The sequence below is a fragment of the Astyanax mexicanus genome, chromosome 15 (genome assembly GCF_023375975.1).
Source record: "Astyanax mexicanus isolate ESR-SI-001 chromosome 15, AstMex3_surface, whole genome shotgun sequence".
NCBI classification, from domain to species: Eukaryota; Metazoa; Chordata; class Actinopteri; order Characiformes; family Acestrorhamphidae; genus Astyanax; species Astyanax mexicanus.
The window spans coordinates 15,569,213-15,593,631 of record NC_064422.1 but is presented as its reverse complement, the minus strand read 5'-3'; the positions used below and the strand labels follow the sequence as shown (position 1 = coordinate 15,593,631).

At 38.4% G+C, this 24,419-nt stretch overlaps 1 protein-coding gene across 2 annotated transcripts in view; it reads right to left on the bottom strand.

Annotated features, from left to right (window-relative positions):
- Positions 1 to 24,419, bottom strand: part of LOC103024481 (A disintegrin and metalloproteinase with thrombospondin motifs 3) — a 113,310-nt gene that overhangs the window by 19,836 nt on the left and 69,055 nt on the right. Inside the window, exons 6-12 of one of the 2 annotated variants that reach the window (XM_049464707.1) lie at positions 19,794 to 19,950; positions 9,875 to 9,980; positions 8,816 to 8,959; positions 5,809 to 5,941; positions 4,889 to 5,002; positions 854 to 1,002; positions 93 to 265 (exon numbers count right to left, since the gene is read on the bottom strand). In XM_049464707.1, the coding sequence (XP_049320664.1) occupies positions 93 to 265; positions 854 to 1,002; positions 4,889 to 5,002; positions 5,809 to 5,941; positions 8,816 to 8,959; positions 9,875 to 9,980; positions 19,794 to 19,950 (976 nt within the window). The remainder of the gene's footprint in view (positions 1 to 92; positions 266 to 853; positions 1,003 to 4,888; positions 5,003 to 5,808; positions 5,942 to 8,815; positions 8,960 to 9,874; positions 9,981 to 19,793; positions 19,951 to 24,419) is intronic. The other variant, XM_022669062.2, reaches the window with a different exon arrangement.

Genomic DNA, 24,419 nt, shown 5'->3' with positions numbered 1-24,419 from the left:
CAAATGCCACTTAATTAGAAACATCTACTTAACTTCCACTAAGTGGCTACGTTATTAGAAACATTGATACATACTATTATGTGTTTTCTCACCATCAGGATGTTCGTAGGGCAGCCAGGTGTGTTTGATGTTGTTGTGGTATTTGTTACTGCGCTGGACGCACTGCTGAGCTCTGAAGTCTTCATACTGTCCGGGACACTCCTCAGTGTTACACATCTGATAATCAAACGCAGATCCAGGACAGTCACGACCCCCATACGCTGGACTAGAGAGAGAGAGAGAGAGAGAGAGAAAAAGTGAGAGAGTACAGGATAAGAGGGTGAGTATAACCATTTTAAATATATAAATCTTTTTATTGCTGGTATAGAGGATTTTAGAGCAAAACTCAAAAGTAGTGCTCAAAGCCCCTTCAAGTCTTCCTAAGTAGGATACTCTGGTGTATCCGCTGCTGGAAAAGCTTTAGGAGGATTTTATGCTGCTTCTTTAGTCTCCTCCGGTATTTGGACAGGCAGCAAGATGGTGTAACTAAATCTAAAAGAAGAGGAGGATCAATAGGAAAATAAAGCAACTTTTGGGGTTTCTGGACGCAGCCAAGGACAGGGAAATGGGGCATGGGCAAGTAGATTTAGCCACTGGGTAAATTTGTGCAAGTGTAGATTTGCTCGGTGGACAAGCTTCAATTGAGGACATTAACTCTAGCTATGTCCTCGGCCCGCTCATTGGCATTCATCTCCTAAACAGACTCAGTATGCCTCCTGACCCTCATCTCAAAGCCTTAAGCCATATTATGAGAAAAAAATCTTACTGTAAAAAAAAAAATTAAACAAATGTTGATGTGTGTATATATACTCACGCAGGGTTGTTACACTGGCGACTGCGGGATTTGACTCCTCCTCCACAGGTGCGAGAGCAGGAGCCGAATTTTCCCCAGGAGCTCCAGGCTCCATCATGGCCATAGGGCTGGTGGGATGACCTCCAGATACAGTGACCCTTAAAACACCACTAGAGGTAGGAAACACAGAAATACACAAAATGCCGGTTCTTTATTGGGTTCCACAGAGGATGCAACTTTAGATATATAAACTTCTGAACAGAGAGAGAACAACTGCCAATAGAATAGGACCCTTTGGAGCAGATACAGGGTCCTAGCACCATTTTAAAAGTCAAATGTAATGCTTTTTAAGATCTTTTTTTTTAATATAATTTTATTTCTAATTTTTCCCCATTTTCTCCCCAATTTACATGGCTAATTACCCAACCCACTTATTAGGACTCCTCCTATCACTAGTGACGTCCCAACACACCAGGAGGGTGAAGACTAGCACATGCTTCCTCCGATACATGTGAAGTCAGCCACCGCTTCTTTTCAAACTGCTGCTGATGAAGCATTGCTGAGTTGCCAACGCGCTTGGAGGAAAGCTCAGTGACTCGGTTCCGGTACTTCAGCTCAGAGACGCCCTGTGCTGTGGACATCACCCTAGTAGTGATGTGGGGAGAGAGCAGCCATTTACCCACCCGGAGAGAGCAGGGCCAATTCAAGACCTCAATAAAAAGTATTTATTTATTTTAGCTTTAATAAGTTAAATTATTACATCAACTGGTTTATCTTATCAATGACTGTGAACAAGCCATGTTATGAACAAGCTAATCAAGGTCTGAGACTTTGGTAAAGAGTATGTGCCCAATTTTTTGCATGGTGCTACTTTTTGTTTTTAATTAAAAAAATTCCCCACACATTCTCTAGCCTCTGTACACTCGTCATCCACAGCCATTCCTTTGCATTGTGTACAGCATGTCGTTTAACATTGCCTTGAAAAAGCATTGATGTCCCTGTAAGAAATGTAACTCTGTATTGTAGAGCTTGTTGCTGAAAAGGTTTACTAGGGTAATCCTGTATCTATGTTGGTTTTATTAGCTTTTGTTGAATAGCGAGCGGTTCTTGATGCAGTGCTTCTCATACATATGTTACAAATGCATGAAGAAGTTAAATCCTATGCCCATAATTGCTTCTGAAAGACCTTTAATTTTCATTCCATTCTGTACGAACCTGTTCTGATTTGTGGTTGTACATTTTGCTGTTTGTGTGTGTGTGTTTGATCTGCTGCTTCAGCACTGGTGATTTATTTTAGAACGAGCTGTATGAGCTCTGAATAGATGCAGGTCGTGGCCATTATTATCGTCTTATTGTTTTAACTGTATAATAAATATAACTTTTAATCCATTCTGCAGTTAAACAAACTCGTACAAGATGCTCTGTCTGTACTGTGAGCTATAACTCTACAGCTACTTCAGCGAAAAACACGGCCAGCCCAGCAAACTTCATTAAATTTATCATTATTCCGCCAAAGTCATGAGGCAGCGTCCTTCCTATTACAATCCCATAAACTAAACAAACAAGAATAAACTAACTGCACTGTCAGAAACTGAAAAGTGTGGAAACGGGTGGAATATTTAATGTGACATTAAATTTATATGCAGCCATTTGTATGCATAAACCGAATAATAAGTTTTCAGCAAGGTTATTGCATAACTTTCAATATTACAAATGAAACACTACAGATAAATAGTCTAGACACATCTACTCTGGAGTTACATATCCTCTAAAGTTTTTCTTCCTTCTTTGTGTTAGAACTTTGTGTTAGCTTTCACACAAAAAAAGATGGGAGTGTTACGAAGACAACCATACAATTCGGACTGTGAGGAATACAACATCCATACTCCATACATAGAAATTAAAAGGATCTAGTTGAGTTTGAAACACTCTGATCTGTTTTTGTGTTCGTAATGCTAATCGTTTTGTGGTGTTTGTAACCCTAATCATTTTGTGTTGCTTGTAACATTCCATTTTGTGTTGTTTGTTACCCATCTTGTTTTTGTGTTGTGTTCATAACTCTCTAATATTTTGTGTTGTTTGTACCCCATATGTTTTTGTGTGGCATGTTCGTAACATTCTGATCTTTTTGTGTTGTGGTCATACCACTCTTATCTTTTGTGTTGTGTTTGTAACAATGATCTTTTTGTGTGGTGTTTGTAACACTCTGATATTTGGTGTTGTGTTTGTAACCAATCATGTTTTTGTTATGTTCGTAACATTCAGATATTTGTGTTGTTTGTTCCCCTGATCTTTTTGTGTTGTGTTCGTAACACTGATTGTAAAGCTGCAATTTTTTAGAATAGGTTTTGTAACACTTCCATCCTTTTGTGTTGTGTTTGTAACACTCCAAACATATTGTGTGGTGTTTGTAATTCTATGATCTTTTTGAGCTGTGTCCTTTAACATTCCCACCTTTTTTGTTGTGTTCGTAAAATACCTAATGTACCTAATATACCATCGAATACACTTTGTACAGTAGGGCCCAAGAAACAGAAAAACACTTAAAATCTGGTATTTTAGCACATTGACAACATTTTACCAGGCCTTATCTACGGTCTTTTACAAAAGATCCAATTTTTCTGTATATTAGGAAAAACATCTTTAACGTGCCACTACCTTTTCAAATATCACTTTTTTTTTTTACCCAATCTGCCAAATTTAATAATAAAAAAAATACATTGTGTTTCTGCAGGAGATGTGAACTTATTTTGAGAAAGGCAGCTCCTCTATCAGCATGTCTTTATTAGCATGCTGTTCATCACCTCAGCCGAAACAGAGCTTTAGTGACAGATGAAGGTTCCAAATGGACCTTGAGCACCTCCCCAGGTTCTGCAGAAAGCCGCCCCAGCCTCAGAGATCACTGCAGTGATTATAAAGAGTGCTGGCATCTATCTCAGCCTGTCAAAAACTGAAACTTTAAAACCCATCAGCTCTCTGTGCTGAAGGAGTTTCACCTGCATTAATTTAACCTCTTAACACTCCCAGTTTTATTACATACCAAAGCCCTATTCATATGGGATTAGTTTTACCTGGGGAGGTGGTGTAAAGTAATTATTGTTTCTCAGGGCCCCATCGTACACCTTGTACAAGGGTGCCGTGATGCTCTTTGCACCCCATCAACAGTCTATAGTCTCGTAGTTCAGGAATAAAGGAAAAAGTGATGTGTGTTCAGGTCAATTTCTGGCATGTTTCTATCTTGGAGGCGGAAAACACAGGTGCGCGCCACTGACCGATTTAGACCCTGACCAGCCAACAGTCACCCTCTATACCCATCTTAGCGACACAGGTGCACTAGGCGCATACACCCCCGCTCCTTACATACAGATGTACAAAAATGATGTGATGAAATCCTGCAGTTACATCAACAATGAACAGAATCCAAAATAAAATAACATTGCTGTTCCCGTAAATGACCTGCTCGTGCACCTTAACAGCGTGAACAAGCAGGCCAATTTCCTCTGCTGAGACACACAAAGTACTGCGCTGTTAAGATATCAATGTGCCAAAGCCAGAGCACACCTGGCTCTCGAAGGGAATGGCAAGTGAAACTCTGACTGGTTTATTTCCTGTTACAGCCAAAACACACCCATGATTAATTAAGAGAATGCGTATTTTTTTTTGCATCCTCATGATACCAAACACATCCTATCGCTCAAATCCTTTTGCGAGATGCACACTGATGGCTCGCCTATAGATTGCTAAAACAGGGAAATCAGTGTTTTTCAATGAAGTTGTATATAAGTAATTAATAAAATAAATATTTGCTGCTCTGTGGTGGTCTTTTGGGTTCCTGACCATTGAAGACCAGGGTGAAAGGAGGAGAAAAAAATATGCAACAGGCAAACATTAATTATTGGTAATTAGAGAACTACAAAGAGTCCTATATTTTCAGTGAAGCTAATTTTCTACAGTCTAATTTATTATTCACTCATATATATCAGTGATTTTAATTTCCTTGCTAATGGACATACTGGACATAAGTACTGCACAGGTATACTGAGTATGGCCACCTACCTTGCCTGGGGCACACTCTGTCCCGTCCACAGGAGGACCTTTCTTCGTCTTACAGAAATACTGATTATCAGGGTGACTGCACCACAGCTGCTTACAGGGGTCATACGTCCGAAACTGACAGAGAGACAGAGAAAGATAACAAAAGGTTTAACAAAAATATAAGGAATTGCACAATCCTGCATTTTTTTTTACAGGTTCAAAAATAATTGGATAAATAAACTGATTAGCAGTTTTATGATGAGATGTGCTCGGTTCCCTCAATATTTAATTAAAATTACAGCGAAAAAAGACTTGGATTTGATTCAAAGAGTTAAATTCATGAGAACTCCAAGTATGCAGAGGTGATGAGACATTTATATCAGCGACTATATAGCCACAGACACTGTTTAAATTCCCTTCTGTCCTATAATAAATCTGTCTACCAGAGTCTACACAAAGAGACCGGAGGTGGAGCCAGGCTTTCCGACTCACTTTGTAGACCCGTCCCCATCTCCTAGACCAATCTCATAGACTGCCTTTATAGAGTTTACATTGCAGCCTAAAGAACCAGAGGAAGAGTGGATGCGAAGGGTCTACAGTCAAGTTTAATCCTTCTGCCCATGCTATACCATCAGAAAAAAACAGCAATGAACTTCCCTTAGTGTCTGTTAAGACCAAGAGCTCATTAATATCAGCAATGTCCCCTGTGTTACTCAGCAGTGTTAACAGGGAAAAGTAACTAACTGCTGGAATTAGAAACAATTTAGAGTAGACAAATGAGAGAAACACATCATACTGCAACCAGCCAGGAGGAGTGGTATATTCTGTTTACGAGACATTGTGCTGTCCATGCTTTTATACAGTCATTGGTCAGTATTGTTAATTCCTACAGTGATGGTGGTTTATCAGTATATCTCAACAGGGTGAGAGTAAAGACTTACAGCTGTGCACATCTTATATCCCACCCCGAAATCAAAGCGACACTGCTCGTCCATGGAGTAGTTGATACCGGGCAGCTCTGGGAGTTTAGGCCACTTGTGCTCGAACGGGTCATCCAGCAGACAGTCATATGAGCTGCGGGCAAAACCAAAAACTGTAAAGATTAAACATAAAGTGCAACCATTCACCACTGTTCATCTCTATTCAAAACCAATCATTAACATTAACCACCCTTCATGAACATTTAACACCAATCAGTACTATTTACCACAACTCAGCACCATTCATCAACATGTACCATCATTTACCACCATGCACCAACATTTACTGACATTTACCATCATTCACCAACATTCATCACCATTTACTAACATTAACCACTATTCAGCACTATTCACCACAACCTTTACCACCATCCCTCACCTTTCAGCACCATTTACCACTATTCGTTATTATTTACCACAGTCAACACTATTCCACCATTCACTATTATTCACTATCATTCAAAATCATTTACCACCAAATAACACTGTTTACCACCATTTTTCACTGTTCAGCTTCATCTCTCACCAGTCATCAACACTGACCACTATTTACCACCTTTTACCATCATTTACTGTCATTCACCACTATTCACCATCAGTTACCACCCAACAACAAAAACAACATTGCTTACTTAGCTAACAAAATACCTGGAAACATCACACAAACATTTATCCAGTAATAATGTTACTTCTACACCAAACTAATGACGTTGACAACTAAATGTCACCAGCTAACGAACTATATTAATTAAATCTATTTTAATCTATGTATTTAATATACAAATTGTTTCCTTTGGTTATGCTAGGCTTAGCTAGCGTTAGCTAAGGAACGTTCCAGTGCAGTATGTAGCTAGAAGAGCAGTACCATAGAATGGCATCAGGGAGCCAAAAAAAAGCAAATGACTGTTTACGCTAAGCTAGCCTGTTAGTTATGAATTTAAAAGGCTAGCTTAGCGTTAGCATGCTGAGATAACCAGCCACTAGCATACGCCTGATAAGCTAAAAGACTGGCTGCTTTTCTTTGTACATTGCAGCTACATAGCTAGTGTTATCAGCTGTAGCTTTTTTGTGTGTATATACAGTTTATGGAAGATGTATATATGTATTTCTGCTTGCATGGTAATAAAAAAGTAGTATCTAAATTGAAAATAATGGAAAATTGCTGATTAAAAGGCTGAAAAATGTATGACTGCGACCATGATGTATTACAGCTCTACAGTAACATGCTCCATAGCTACAGGTCCTACAGTAAGATTTGCTCATACATGCTGTAATGCTGTGAAAATTAATAAAATCTGTTAGAATGCACCATTCATCACCCTTCACCACCATTTTCCACAACCTTTAACCACACACCGTGCCTCTGACTCATTTAGTTTCTGTGATTTCATTCATTTAAATTCGGTCCTGTTCCACTGTTCCCCACACATTCAGTCTGAATAGGCCATAAATACATAAAAGAGCAGCCCTCCACACTCACACAGACTCCTGAGTGCTTTTAGTGCTGTATCATATTATCTAAAAATCAGATCACACCTCTGTCAGAGGAGACCACCACACAATAAGCCCCTTCATGCAGGATGGGCTTCTGTCCTGATGCTCCACAAACACTGAACCCAGTTACCCCAGCTAGAGGACAAAATCGTGTTTTGTTTTGTTCTTTTGCTACTAATTAACTGTACACAATGTCCGAATAATAAGCAATTAAACTAAAAAATCACGATTATAGTTTATTTTATGACACATTTGTAATATGACAAAAAAAAAGATTAAGTAATTATTTAAATTTTAATAATGGAGTGATCAGACTGATAGATGTGGAGAGAACAGAAATATTTGGACAGTGAAACAACCTTCATAAACTGAGTTCAGCATGCCAATAACATTATAATAAATATGCTGCTAACCTTAGTTCTCTCCCCAGTAACATAGCTAATTCGCCGCTAACGTTACCATGTTACCTAGCTCTATGGTAACCTTAGTTCTCTACCCTGGTAACATAGCTAACTCGTCGCTTATGTTACTTTGTTATCTAGCTTGCCGCTAGTGTTAGCTAGCTTTCTGCTACCCTTATTTCTCTCCCCGGTAAGAGAGCTAATTCACCGCTAACCTTACTATGTTAGCTAGCTCTCCACTAACCTTAGTTCTCTCCCCAGTAATGTAGCTAACTCGCCGCTAACGTTACTATGTTAGCAAGCTCTCCACTAACCTTAGTTCTCCCCTCTGTAATGCAGCTAGATAACTCGCTGCTAATGTTATTATGTTAGCTAGTTCTCCACTAACCTTAGTTCTTTCCTCACTAATGTAGCTAGATAGCTCGCTGCTAATATTACTGTTAGCTAGCTCTCCGCTAACCTTAGTGCATGACTTCCTTTGGCACTGGGTCACTATTGTTTATTGAAGATGTGACAGAAACAGAAGGATGAATTCTAAAGTTTACAGGGATAAAATTTTTGCTCAGATTCAACCAAATGCAGCAAGGTTGATTGGACAACGATTAACAGTACAGATGGACAATGACCTAAACATGCTGTGAAAACAACCAAGGAGTTTTTTTAAAAAGGTGGATATTTTGTGAACCTGATCTGAGCAGCATTTCACTTCTCGCCTAAGACAAAACGAAAAGGTAGAAAGACCTACAAAATAGCGTGCAAAGAATTCTAAACAAAGTATTACAAACGAACAATTTTTTTTATGGTAAAGTTAATTTGTCCATTTATTTTTAAGCCCCTAAAATGAGTCACGCCTTAATTTAAATATGAAAGTCTACACTTCAATTGAATTTCATTTGTTTTATTTCAAATCTACTTTGGTGGTATGCAGAACCCAAATCATGAAGATTGTTTCACTGTCTAAAAAAGTCTGGGCCTAACTGTGGATGGTAGAGGGATCAAATTTATAGGTGATGAAGAGGTCAGACATAAAGATAACAGACTGATCCATAGAGGAGAAATCATGGTCTTACTGGATGTAGCGGTTGAGCTCCTGTTTGCTGCAGCGTGACCAGTGGTAGCGGTGGAACGCCGCCTGCACCAGAGGAGCCATGATGCTGCCCATGCTGGTCTCGTCCCCACACCGGTTCCCCTGACCATCATGCTCCATACCCAACCTAGAACCAACATACACACACACACTTAGTCTTATAATAATTGCACTGCACTTCTTTATTTGTATAAGCAGATTAAATATTTAATACACTAAACAGGGACTGAGCTGCTACCAAAACCACTAAAAAAGTCACCTATAAATCATCTGCATAAACCTGAAACAAGATGGTAACTTGTGCATGTTCAAATGGTGAAAGTGCTTTTCCACGAGGGACAAGCAGGTTTGTACTTTCTAGCACTTTAAATAATTTATATCATACATATAAAATCCAGATCTAATTGAGCAACTGTAGGTCCCTCTAACTCAGAGTTAAAACAGTGTTTGAATATACTGGTGGCCATAATTACTTAGTGGTGTACTCACTTTTGTTGCTAGTTGTTTAGATATTTATTTTAAAGGCACAGCAAATGGACACTGTTATACACTGCCTGGTCACCACCATTTAATTGGACCTCATTTAGCTTTGATTGCTGCATGCATTTGCTGTGGCATTGTTCTGTTAAGCTTCTGCAATCACAAGATTAATTTTAATCCAGTGTTGCATTAATTTGTCACCAAGATCTTGCAGCAGCATTGATGATGGTAGAGTCTGACCACTGCACAAAGCAGCACTTCTCCAGCACATCCCAAAGATTGTCAATGAGGTTAAGCTCTGGACTCTGTGGTGAACAATCTATCTGTGAAAAGGATCTCATGCTCCCTGAATCACTCTTTCACAATTCCAGCCCCTTGAATCCTAACATTGTCATCTTGGCATATGCTCGTGCCATCAGGGAAGAAAAAAAATCCATTGATGGAATAACCTGGTCTATATTCAGTATATTCAGGTAGTCAGCTGACCTTGCTATTTTCAAATTCCATGACTTCCAGGTTTTCCATGGCTGTATGAACCCTGTAGTGCACAGCAAATACTCACACATGGCCCGTCTCATGCGCTACGACGAATGCTGATGAAAATCCGTCTTCGTGGTTGAGGGTGCAGCTCCTCAGCGGGTGGCACATGCCAGTGACCGGGGCGTAACCTGGGCAGGAGAGATCAGAACACAATGCTGATGAGTGGGAATACAGATCAGTCTAGAGCTTTCTTTCCAGAGCAGCGAGCATCTGATCAGGACTCTTCCACACAGGAGAGACAGCAGGACTGACCATTCTACTACTACTACTACACAGACACCAGGCAAGAGTGGACACCACAGTACTGAACCAGGCTGGAGGTCAAACCCACATCAGGTCATTCAGTTCAGCTTCAGTTTAAGAGAGAGGTAATTCAACCATATTCTCCTACTAACTACTTACTGGGTAAGTTTAAGGCAAAAACGTCCAAAACGAACAAGGATCAGATGGGATTTTGAGTGAAATCATTCGTCAAACTTGAACTTCACATTTACTGATACAACTCTAAAACAGATGAACTCATTGTTAACTCAGTTCAATCTTTTATAAAAGCAACATTTTTTTCCTTTTAAATAACAACAGGAAAACACCTATGTCTAGCCCTTTTACGATTAGAGTTTTTTGTGGACCATATATTGTCCCAGAACTTATTGGGATACACAATATTTTTTATAATTTTAAGACTATTAAATGCCACTGACATAATGATAACAGAATAACATAAAAAGTAAAAAAAAAAGCAGCAAACATTTAAATAATAATTTATTATAATTATATATATAATATGAATTGTATACTTATTTCTTCACCTACTTTAGTCCAGACTGTGTGTATGATGTCACGGTTATTGAAGCATGACTGGCTAAAATCCTGTTCACTTATATGTGTGAACAAACATACAAATAAACACAATAGAAGACATCACGCGTATTAAAAATATTAAGGTCATGTTAATTTATTGTACGATAAATCGATATTGCAATTATTGTGACAGGCCTACCTGTGTTCTTGCTTTATAACCCAAGTCATACTTGAGTAAAATCCTGTAATGTTACTTTATCACTTCGGTCCACTTGCTTCTCTCACTTCAGGGACTGCTTCTAAAACTCTTATCTTACTAGAAAAGATCTTTAAAACACGTCCTTTACTGGTGGCTCAAAGCATGAGTTACACTTCTCACCTCTAGGGGGAGCTGTGGAGCAAGAAATACCATTTATACATAATTCTATTATAACAGACTTTTATAACAGAATTTTTGGGATGAGGAAAATGGCTAACTTTTGTCCTGTATTTTTTTTAAAAACAAGAGGAAAATGTAATAATAAAAAAATATATATAATAAATGACTCATTAAAACTGGTGCAACACTCACTCTGTAGCAATAATACACTTCTAAATTTAATTAAAAATGAGGCCTTCATTAGCAGTACCAAACACTAAAAAACACTCTACAGAAAGCTCTTGCAAATTAAGAGCAGATGTGGTTCACTAATGGGGCCTTGAAGAATGGGTTTAAACGTCATGTTTTGAATTAATTAAGAAGTCTATCTTTGTTGCACCATTTTTGATGAAAATTAAGTTTTTAAGAATACAATTTCTGCCAATCCAGTACAAGAAAAAAATAATCCAATTAAATTTACAAAAGCATGAAACATATACACTACAATGGGCCAGGATCTGTTTACCAGTTACATGCAATTTCTAATTCGGTTCACAATAAGATTGAAATGTTCTATTATTAAAATTTCATTACAAATCAGTAATTCCATATGACCCAGAGACAATTTAATGATTAATTGAAATACTTTTTGCCATATGGTTCACTCAATTTCAAAATATTTTGCTAATACCAAAAGAACATGTGGACTTAAATGTGGATTATAGGACTAATTTGTCTTTTGTTTTCTGTATTATCATCTAAAATAATGAGGAAATGTGATCAGATATTAAGAAAACTGGCTAAGATAAATTGCTGGTTTCTTATTGAATTGGCTATTGGATTTGACCTCCACCTGGTTTGTGGCAGTTTTGGTCAGTTCACACTAACCACTACATTCGCCTGAACGACATCTAGGCTTGTAGAGTTCTGGATCTTTCGTATATTGTTAAAAAAAAAAAAAGCAGTCCACATGGTCTAAAACAATGTAGCGGACAATGGACAGTCATGTGTGCAAGGTAAGTTACATGTAAGCATGCCCTGGGCGAGTGTGCGGTGTGTGTAATGAGCTTTAGCAGAAGCTAGCAGCTTAGCTCCAGTTTCTCCCCAACAAGAGACACAAGAGGCTACAGACCTTCAAGCACTTTGGCTAAACCCAGCTCACCACCACACACAGCACATTACAGGGGAAATATAGGGACACAAACACACATACAATCACAAAGCAAAGCACAACAGACACAGTGTACAATACTCGATCAAGAAATGTGCAGCAGCAGAGCTGAGCTAGGCTAGTTTATTTGGTCCAAAAGCAGCCTGGGGCGCACTTCGGGCCTTTCCTTTGGGATTTTAGTCAGTCACCATGCTACTGAACCACTGGACAGTCTTTGGCATGCAGGCGAAAAGCAGAAAATGCAGTTTTCACAAGCTCATCAAGCGCCTGTGACGCACGCAGCAGCTAGCGGCCTTTAACACCGACCGCTAGCCACCTTCACTGATACCGCAGTCAGTGAGAAGCGAGTTAGCGTCCAGCATGACTGCTTAAAAGAGCGCAATTTACTGTTTCTCTGCTGTTTCTCGTTACTGACGACCTCTATGCCCACAGCAGACCAGCCACTCAGGCCTAATGGCTTGTTTTTCACACAAACACTTAAGCGAGACCTAGCGTTGCGGTTGCGTCAGAGATGAAAGCAGTGCTGCTAGCCGAGAGATTTATCTGTCCTCAGATAAAATCTCTCCAGGAGAATGCAGCTGTGGCATCATCCTAAAACTGAGTAAAGGACAGTGTTGCAAGGACAAAGCGTAGCATCCAATCAACCGGCCGACATCACCATCCAGAGTAATGGACAACACTGAACTGGACAAGACTGAAAAATATATACACTGTGGACTGCATATCGAAAAATAACAGACATTGTAATAACAAGTATAAAGAGACAGTTTGTGTTGGTTCATATAGGATAGAGTGTTGGCCATATAGTATGGGACAGTGTGGTGAATCATATGGGACCTTCCATGTAAGGATGCCCCACAAGTGCTCAGTTGGGTTTAGGTCCGGAGACGTACCTGACAAGTTGACTGGATGTACTTTATCAAATTTACCTTTATCTAGCTTTCCCTGTTTTCCGGATTAAGGGAATCATGTTCTGTTTTAGAATCTCACAGTGCATGTTGGAATTCAGCTTCCCAGTGCAAGCAAAACTCATGTAGCTCCAGACCTGAGCTACCACCACCATGCTTGACTGTAGACAAGGGACAGATGTCTTGGTACTCCTCACCAGGGCGCCGTCACACATGCTGGACTCCATCTATCTGAGCCACAGGACAGTAATTCCAGTAAGTTCCAGTCAGTTGGACTGTTTGTCTTTAGCAAACTTTGCAGGCTTTCTTGTGCATCAACTTCAGAAGAGGATCCCGTCTGGGACAACCGCTATGCAGACAGAGTTGATACAGTATGAAATGTTAGGTCTGAGCCTGCCACTCGTTAAACCTCTGCAGGAATGCTGGCAACATGTTTTTTTTTTTTTAGATTGAAGCCAACCTCTAAATATAGAGCAGAATTCATGGACTTAGTTTCTTTGGGTGACCCCGGCGAGGTGTGTTGTGAGTGGAACCCATCCTGGAAAGCTGCTGTGTGACCTTGGCCTTCGAGTTGTATCTCAGTAGTAGCAGTCTTCTCACAGCCTAGGCCATCTTTGTGAAGAGCAACAATTCTATTTCTCACATCCTCAGAGAGTTCTTTGTCATGAGATGCTGAATATCTAAGTGGCTCTATTAAAGAATTGTGCCCAAAACACCAAATTTACCAGCCTTTCTCCTCATTCAAACCTGAGACCCTGTACCTCTAACAATTCCCACGACAACAGGGAGGGACGATGACACAATTAGGCACAATTTGGAGTGAGGTTTACTCACTTGTGTTGACAGTTATTTAGACATTATTGGCTGTTTCTGTTGAGTTATTTTCAGAAGACAGTAAATCTACACTGCTATACAAGCTGTACACTGACTTATACTGAAGTTATATCAAAGTTACATTTCTATAGTGTTGTCCATAAATGTTATAATAAAATATTTGCAGAAATGTTGGATCATATAGGACAGTGTGTTGAGTAATATGTTATGTGACTCATGGGTACTGTGCGGAAATTAATTTTTTTGTTCTGTGTTGAGAAATTGAGAACATTATCCTGCATAAAATGAGAACCTTTTACAAAACAGGGTTTTGCTCAGAAGCTCCACAGGAACCCATTCGTTCTTGTCCGTATCAGGAGCGTCCTCTAGCCTCTGACCAATGCAGAGTCCACTGATTTCAAATTTAAACTCCTGTATTAAAATAAAAATAAATATTTTAGAAGAAATAATTTTTCAAATACAGTGCCTTCCTAAAGTATTCGGCCCCCTTGAACTTTTCAACCTTTTGCCATATTTTAGGCTTTAAACATAAATATATGAAATTATTTTTTTTTTGTGAAGAATCAACAACAAGTGGGACACAATCGTGAAGTGGAACGAAATTTATTGGATATTTTAAACTTTTTTTAGAAATAAAATGTTACTTTCAGTGCAGCAAACTCACTCCAGAAGTTCAGTGAGGATCTCTGAATGATCCAATGTTGACCTTTAATGACTGATGATGATAAATAGAATCCACCTGTGTGTAATTACATCTCCTTATAAATGCACCTGCTCTGTGATCGTCTCAGAGTTCTGTAGATATAGCGCAGAGAGCTTAATGAAGACCAAAATATACACCAGGCAGGTACAAGATACTGTTGTGGAGAAGTTTAAAGCTGGATTTGGATACAAAAAAATTTCCCAAGCTTTAAATATCTCACATAGCACTGTGGAAGCAATCATATTGAAATGGAAGGAGTATCAGACCACGGCAAATCTACCAAGACCCGGTAGTCCCTTTTAAACTTTCAGCTCAAACAAGGAGAAGATGAGGCCCATGATCACTCTGGATGAACTGCAGAGACTCTGTCCATAGAACAACAATCAGTCGTACACTGCACAAATCTGGTCTTTATGGAAGAGTGGCAAGCAGTAATCGCAGCAAAAGGTGGTGCTACAAAGGGGGCCAAATAATATTGCATGCCCCACTTTTCATTTTTTTATTTCTAAAAAAAAGTTTCAGTATCTTTATGTTTGAAGCCTGAAATGTGGCAAAAGGTTAAAAAGTTCAAGGCATTGTATATATATATTTCTTTATTATTTCCATACACACCTGGAAACAACAACAACGATATTCTGACTATGTGAATGATTTCAGGTGTCCTCAGGTGTGTGTGTGTGTGTGTGTGTGTGTGTGTGTTTCATTTGGCTTCAGGCCAGCATCTCCCGGTATCTATATTTGGCTGCAGAATCTCAGGTCTTGTCGTGAAGCTCTGGTACCTGTGTGTGATGTTTGTCAGGTGGGTTTGGCGGCCCGTGGATACGGCACTGTTATGGGCATAACACACCTAACACTATGGCAACATTTGAAGTGTGAAACAAAAAAGTACACAAAACAGCCATCGTTCTTACAGGCGAGACAAACGGACACATCCATCATCCGAGTGTGTGTGTGTGTGTGAGAGAGAGTGTCAAACAGGGAGCTGTAGAGGAACAAACACATCAGAAAGGACGCCTCTGCATGTGAAACATTATAGAATAGACAGCGAGGGTCAAAGCCAGTCTGTCATCACTCTGGAAACCAAAAGTCTCGGGACAGTCTGGGGTTGGGATCCTTTATATCTCTCTACCCAACACAAAAAAACATGTGTCTAAACCCTGGTTGGTTTACAACAGCTCTATACCATCTTTTAAAAGGGGAATTTTACAAAAATGTTTGTTGAATGGTTGTTGAATAATAAAATGGTTAAAATTGAATGAGTGTATTGACACTGCTCTACCACAGTTTAAGAAGATTCTAGGTCTAAAATGTGGTTTTAAAATTGCATACCATTAAAATAGTGGAAGAATATATGCAAAAAATAGTCCCCAAAGACCTTTTCCTAGTTCCGTCCTGATGAGTGCCAGTTTTGTCAAAGTTTTTTGATGGTCTATGAAACTACACTTGAGAATACTTTACAGTTCTTGTTTTATTTTTTTATTTTCGACCTTCATTTTTAAAGTATTTTTTTCTTTACTCAGTTAAGAGTATAATAATCCCATAATATGGACTAGAACATTATTCAAATAGAGCTATTCACTGTATACCAACTCGACCTCTTCACAACTTTACAACTGATGTTCTCAAACACAATAAGAGGCAAGAAATTCAAGTAATTAACTCTTGACCAGTCAGCACAGCTGTTAACTGAAAACCTAAATTCCAGGTGATTCTACCTCATAAAGCTGACTGAGAAAATGTGCCTACTTTGAAGAATTTAAAATATAAAAAATAATTCTGGTTTATTTAAATTTTTTTTTTTTTTTTTTTTTGCTTAATAAATAATTTTATGAAAAAAACACTTACTGGTACTGTATATAAATAAATAAAATGAAGCTTACCAAAAACATCTTTTCATACTTTTAATACGTTGTGCTGTGGAAAATGATCAAAGTGCCAAGTATGTACTTCCACCAAAATTGCTTTTTAATCTTTTTTTTTTTTTTTTTTTTTTTTTAAGTTTTCTGTGCCCCCCGACCTCTTTAAAAAATCCTGTTCATTGACCCAAAAATCAAAGACTAACACAAACTTTAATGCCACTAACTGTAAGAAGCAATGCAGAGTCCAGGTTCTCTTCAGAGTTTAACACTTTCAAACAGGTCCAACACAACAGGAATCACGATTAATGAGAATTTAGTGCACTCGGCCTGTCCTAATGTAAACTGACAGTAATGAATTCATGCTGCTTCGGGCATTTAGCCATTAGCATTTATCTAAACGTTTTTTTTATTTTTTAAAGTTCACAGAGTTTCTCACCCACCGGTTGGTTTAAATGATTCCGCCCACTGAAAGTGTCCCACTGTTTTTGTATGTAAAGGAAAAGCTTCAGTGGGAATGAACCTCCTGAGCATCTCATAATTACTCATGCTTATCACACTCAAGTCAGATGCATGTTTCAGATGCAATGGCTGTTAATGTGAGGTTGTGAGACATGAATATGAGAGAAAACACATGCAGATGTTCTCAGCATTCATGGAGATGATGATGATGATGATGATGGAATGAAGGAGGTCAACCTTTTATAGTGACTTTGTAACATCAACAAACCTGACCTGGTCAAAAGAACAGAGAATCCATCTGCTGCTTCCCAAACAGCTATTAAAATAATTCTCACAGAAGCTACTGTTTAGATTATACAGCTCTATAAAAAAAAGGAGAGATGACTTAAAAAGGATGAGTTTCTTTAATTTTACCAAATTGAAACCTTTTGGAATATAATCAAGAGGAAGATGGACGATCACAAGCCATCAAACCAAGCTGAACTGTTGAATTTTTGCACCAGGAGTAAAGGCATTGAGTTATTCAAAAGCAGTGTGTAAGACTGGTGGAGGAGAACATGCCAAGATGCATGAAAACTGTGATTAAAAAACAGGGTTTTTCCACTAAATATTGATTTCTGAACTTTTGGAAACTTAATTAATATGAACTTGTTTTCTTTGCATTATTTGAGGTCTGAAAGCTCTGCATCTTTTTTTGTCATTTTAGTCATTTCTCATTTTCTGCAAAGAAATTTGGGAGAAATGTTTGTTTAGAAATGTCTGTAGTTTATATAATAAAACAACAATGTTTATTTTACTCAAACATATACCCTCGGAACCCTCGTTCCTTATTATTGTCGTTTAAAATGTGCCTTATAATGTGGTGCGCTTTATGTATAAAAATAGACCAGAAAATAGATGTTCATTGATCGTGAACCTTGTAACACAGTGCACCTTATTTAAATTTTAAATGACAATTTAGACTATGTGCTGGGTGTAAGATAGCAATGAGCTTTGCAACGTGCTTAGAGCAGGGTTTAAAATAGGGCCCACAGTCTAATTAGACCATACTTTTAATCATATTTATGTATCTGTCTGAGACAGGACTGCATCCTAATCCGTGTGAGGTTTTTTTATTATTATTATTTTTATAGTGTATTATGAGAATCAGACTGATTCAGTCGTCACTGTTGATATTTATTCCTCTACCCTTTGAATATATATGACGGTGTATTTTTATAGTATGTCAGTTTGGTAGTTTCAGCAAACATAATATATTTTTTTGCAGATATAATTGTATTTATTGTATTTAAACTTCACATGTTCTAAACTAAACTGTTATGTCCAAATGATTGTAGACACGCCTTCTACTGAATTGATTCAACTACTTTACAGTAAGTTACAGTACTTTCACTTACACTTCCATGTTCTCATTCTATTTTTTATTTATTTCTTTATTTAATTTGTTTTCTACATTGTAGATTAATATTAAAGACATTAAAACAATTAAAAGACACATGCATGGAAGTATTGTTAATTTTTTTAGCACCTCCAGGAACTCCTTCAAGACGCTGAGAAAACTATTCCAGGTGATTCTCCCTCATGAAGACGCTGAGATTAAAATACCAAGAGTGTGTAGATCTGTCCTCAAAGCTAAACTTTATGTTTAAAAATACTTCCAAATGTGTTCCTGTATAGCTTTAATGTAGTCTTCAGTATTAAATTTACAATGTAAAAAAATCTTTAAAAAAAAAAACAATTTTGACTGATACTGTGTGTGTGTGTGTGTGTGTGTGTGTGTGTGTGTGTGTGTGTGTATATATATATATATATATATATATATATATGGACAACATTTCTCCCAAATTCCAAATTAAAGCATTTATTTGCAGAAATTGAGAATTGGCTGAAATATTAAAAAAGATGCAGAGCTTTCAGACCTCAAATAATGCCAATTTCAACAAGTTCATATTCATAAAGTTTTATGAGTTCAGAAATCAATATTTGGTGGAATAACCCTGGTTTTTAATCACAGTCTTCACGCATCTTGGCATGCTCTCCTCCACCAGTCTTACACACTGTTTTTGGATAACTTTATGCCTTTACTCCTGGTGCAAAAATCAAGCAGTTCAGCAATGACAGCAATGTTTCAAAAAGCATATAAGAAAGTCTTCTCTGAACAGTTACTCCAACAGAACACCATCTACTGAACAGCATCACAATGGGAGTGATGAGGTAAGAGAGTGCCTTGTATCTACCCACCCAGAGAGAACACTTGCGCTCTATTGTGCTCTCTCGGACTCTGGCTGCTGATGACAACAGCATGATGCAGGATTTAAACTAGTGATCCGTGGAATAATATTTCTGCTTGTATCTTTAGTTACTATTTCTGCATATATCTTCACTTTCTTTACGTTTGGCTTCAAACTGTAAAATATGGCATTTCTTTGGACCAGGCAGAATTGCTGCTATTACAGGACTGGGAGCAGGGTGCGTAGCTAATGCACAGATCTACTGGACTAAACAGAAAGTTTTAAGACTAAAATCACACCAGAAGGGAAGCTGAATGGGTCTACACTCCAGACTCTACAGGGTGAGGATCTACAGTCTTGAGCATTTTCTTTTTCCTCTACATGCCAAAAACTTTCCTTGGGAGATCAGTGATGAAACAGGTTGGCACCAAAACCCAGTTACCGAGGTAAAGTGTGTTCATTACCGTTACTGCAGCCTGTGGACCCCACTGTCGCAGGCGGTCACTGCAGACCGTCGTCCCGAGGACCTTACCTGAACGAGTGTTGAGGCCAACCTTTATGGAGGTGAAGCGTAAAGCACTCACTCTGCACAAGCCTCGACCGAGTGAATACACTACCTTGCATACCTGCGGGACCAAAGTCTTGCCTGGAGAGGAAGATGGCGTGGTCGTGGTACTCGGCATGGTTGGGGTCCAGCCGCTGCTGGGTGTTTGCCCACCTGCACACCTGCTCCAGACTCCGGGACGGGTTTCCTCGCTCGATCAGGCTGATGGACTGCACACAAACACAAACAGAAGCACAGCAAACAGATTTGAATGGAACTGTTACCAATAGGGCTGCAACTAATGATTATTTTGGTAATCGACTAATCTGACGATTATTATTTCGATTAGTCGATTAGTCACCAATTATTTCTGTCATGTCCTCCATCTCTAAAAACAATAGAAAGAGCTGAATATGAGAATTAAAAATGCATTTAATTGTCTAGATGTTGTTTAAACATGTAAAGTACTGATATTTAGTGAAATAATCGACATGGTCGATTATATCGACTAATCGTTGCAGCCCTAGTTACCAATAGGAATAAATGGGATTCGAATGTGACAACAACACCCAAACAACCACATGGGGTACTATGGAAACCACTTGGCAACATGCTGTAGCAAGTACTTGAGATAACATAGCAACTGCCTAGTAACCAATAAACAACACTAAAGCAACTGAAGTAAAACCTGAAATACCATAACAATGATTTTGCAAAACTACAGCACCCATCAAACAACATCAACTAACATCAACATGTAAATATTTAGCAACAGCATATCAACTCATGTTTGGAGGCTGCACCTTAATCTGTTACTGTGAGTTGTGGATTCAACTACCTTCCCTAAACTTGGAGTCTGTACTTTAATCTTTCTATGTCTTACTGTGAAGTGTAGACAAAACTATCCTTCACCATGTGTTGAGGCTGTAATTTATTCTGGCTAGCTCTCACAGTGAAAAGTAGACAAAACTACTTTAGTACTTTAGTTTGGCCATCTCTTACTGTGAATTTTAGATCAAACTACCTCCCCCATGTTTGGAGACCACTTTAGCCTGGCTATATCTCACTGTGAGTTTTTTTTTGAGGGTGTACTTTATTTGGGATAAGTAGGCTATCATTTGTTCTGGCTATCTCTCATGGTACGTGTCAACTAGCGCTTTTTTTAACACATGTCCGTGACTTTTTTGAATTCAAATGAAGCAACAGATGTAGTCAATCATAAGTTTAAGATTTTTTTATTTTTAATCAACCTCACTGTGATCTATAGTTCTATAAATTCATATTTCACAATTATCAACTTCTCTTCTGTGGTGAAAAGGCCCCGGATCTCTGTGTGTGGTGCTTTTATGCATGTTACATAAGCAGTGGTGTTGCAACGGTATGAGATTTTCATGGTAAGATAACTCAGAAAATACCACGGTATCAGTTATTGCGTGTACTCACTTTATACTAACCGTGCATTTTAATACCGTGGAATTGGTTAACACTGCAACTCTAGTAAGCAGCCTACTGTTCCCCGATTGGCTGGGCGAAGCGCTGTGGCTGGATTTCATTTGAGCTCTACTGAACTTTATTGTTGGGCAGTTAGGTTTCGTTCGACGCAACGCAACCCAACATGTGTCTGCTCTCTCCATTGAAATGTGCTAGTGGTCCCGTTACTGTTAGTTGTAGATGAAACTACATTCACCATGTTTGGAGGTTACTGTATATATATAAAAGCAGATTTTAAAAAATGTAGATAAGTCAGTGCAGTAGTGAGTGTAGGCAATATGACAAAAATATAATACCTCAATCTTTTTATTAACATAAAAATTGGCTAAAACACTGGCTCTAAAAAGACAGACTGATGCCCCATTGATAACATTTAGCCATTTCAGCCCTCTTCCTTTATTATTTCATTATTATTTTAATGTTCCTGACAGGGGGGTGCTGATAACACCTCATTAACCATGCAGAATACATGAAACGTGAACAATCTCATTAAGATTAAAGGTTTAGACTAACAACCAAACACAGCGAGATGCCAACAGCAGTGGCAGCCACCGTCTGAGACGTGATGAGACTAAAGCTGCAAATTAATTAGACTCTTCACAGTTAAAGTGAGCCAGGCTGGAATTAATGAAGGGCTGAGTGAGATAAGAGCTTTTTGAGCAGCGGTCCACACTCACGCACTTCTGTACCCACCAGAGACCCCCTATTCACTCTCCAGCTCAGCGCTTTAGTGCGGCTAATACAGCTGATGACAGGGCTGATAGCCCAAGTGATGAATTCACCCTGTTGCAGGATTTAAACATTAATCACCTGCCTCTTATATTCTTATATGTGTCCCATTAATTATGACACATAACCAAGCAAAGAAACTCTCTGCAATCAAGAGATTCAATCCAAATCAATGTCTGTGTATGTCACCATGGCTCCATTTTCTTTTATTCTATAGAAATAAAGCCAAAATCTCTCTCTCTCTCTCTCTTTATATATATATATATATATATATATACACTAAACCATTTATATTTCCATCAAATTACAGTACCAGAGCTCAGCTCTGTTTACTGCTGAGAAGAACCAAGGTTACTACAGTACAGTTAAACCAAATTTACTGGCCACTTTATTAGAAACACCTAACTAAAATGTACTTATATTCACTGGCAAATTTATGACAAACACCTACTTAACTTCTAGCTAACAATTTTTGGTTACTAGAACATTTTCTGAAGGTTCCAGTTAACATTCTTAGAATGTTCAATCTGTCAAGTTTTTTTTGGATGTTCTTAGAAAGCTATTATTAAACATATTTAAACGTTGCTGCAACTTCACTTGTGCCAATTTTTAATTTTTAGTTTTGGGAATGAAATTTTTAAAACATTTCATCTAGCGGGGAAAGTTATGTGAGAAACGTTCTAATAACATTAAGATGCAAACCAATATTTTTTCACGAGTTTTTAGAATGTTTTTGGAACAATATTTCTGTAACAGTACAAGCTAACCGTTCCTGGAAACTTTACAAAAAAAAAGATACTTATAACATTCTCTGTTAGATGGGCCTGTGCTTCCACTAGGGCTGTGCCATATCGTATTTTACCCAAAAACATTTTTGAATATCGTGAACGATATTATACCCTGAAATGTCGTGCCATATCACCCACACCTAATTATCACATCAGGGGACTACTTTTTTTTTTGCTGTTTTTAGCAAAAGAAAAAATCACACTGTTCTCATTTCCCATTGTATATCTACTACAGACAAATTATATCTGCCCAGTATCATTTATTTTACTTTAATCCTGCATATATGGAGATATTTGAAGTGCATTATTAGTATTGTGCAGTAATCATATCGCCAAGAATATAGTTATCACAAAAATACCATGAAATATCGTGATATTGTTTTAGGGCCATATCGCCCACCCCTACTGGGCACCACCTTGTAATTCCACTTATTGGCCACTTTATTAGGACCACCTACCTAGGGCTCTGAGGAGTCTAGCAGGCTAAGCGCCGTCACTGTGATTAAAAGATCGCCGGTTCGAATCCTGTTCATAAAGCTTGCCATCAGCTACCGGAGCCCTGAGAGAGCACAATTGGCCTTGCTCTTTCTGGGTGAGTAGATGGCGCTCTCTCACCACATCACTCCAAAGGGTGATGTCAGTCGGCACAAGGCGTCTGTGAGCTGATGTATCGGAATCGAGTCGCTGCGCTTTCCTCCGCATCATCAGCCATGGGAAAAGAGGCCCAAGTTGTACCTCCACTTATTGGCCACTTTATTAGAATCACCTACCCAACTTGTACTTTCTCTTACTGAACACTTTATTAGAAACACCAAGCTAAATCTGGTCACCATGTCCTCTGTGGAACAGTCGAGTGGAGGCAGATGACAGAGCTAATTTCAGGCTTTACAGACTGATCATACGGACGGTTCAAAGAGAGTGAAACAGTAGACCAATCAAAGCGAGACTGAATGATATTTCTCCCCTCATGCTTACTGAGCAAAAACACTGTCAAATTACCTGCTGTCCATCATATCTAAAATGAGCATGCAGCAGCATAAAGACATGAAAGGCATGCATAATGCAGAATGAGAGAGAGATAAACAGCTTCAGAGTGATGGACGTGTTCATGATTTTCCGTCTGTCTCTCTTTCATTGCTGTAATGGCATCCCAGCATGACTGAATATTTATATATTAATGCTGTGAGTTAGGTTTATAATGAAAACTGGAAAATGAAAAAAGATCACAAATAAGGAGATAATTCGACAAAACAAACAGTAATAAACACTCAGAAACTGTGCAGCTGTGGACAGTAATGTATGGGAGAGAGTTAGAAGTAATATAATTTGCATTTTACTGAATATGGGTCACATGTATTGTTTTTTTCTCAATTTTAATTGGATGCTCAGTTGTTTTTTAAACCATGATCTAATTTCTCTGCATAATTAAACAATTCAGTGTAAACAAAGTAATTAAGAGTGGGTTTAGTGTGAGACGCGACATTTTGGAAAGGCTTAACCAGTCAGAACTGTATGGTTAATAAGGTATAAAGTCTACAGGACAAGAAGTAAACTTAGCTGTTAGAAGAGGAGGTAACTTTATCTACTAAAGTGTACAACTCTTTGAAATGACTATTCTTGTTCTTTCTGTTTGATGATGCAGCCCCTTTTAATATCTCAAAGTGCGACATGAAGGCACATCTAGAACTAAC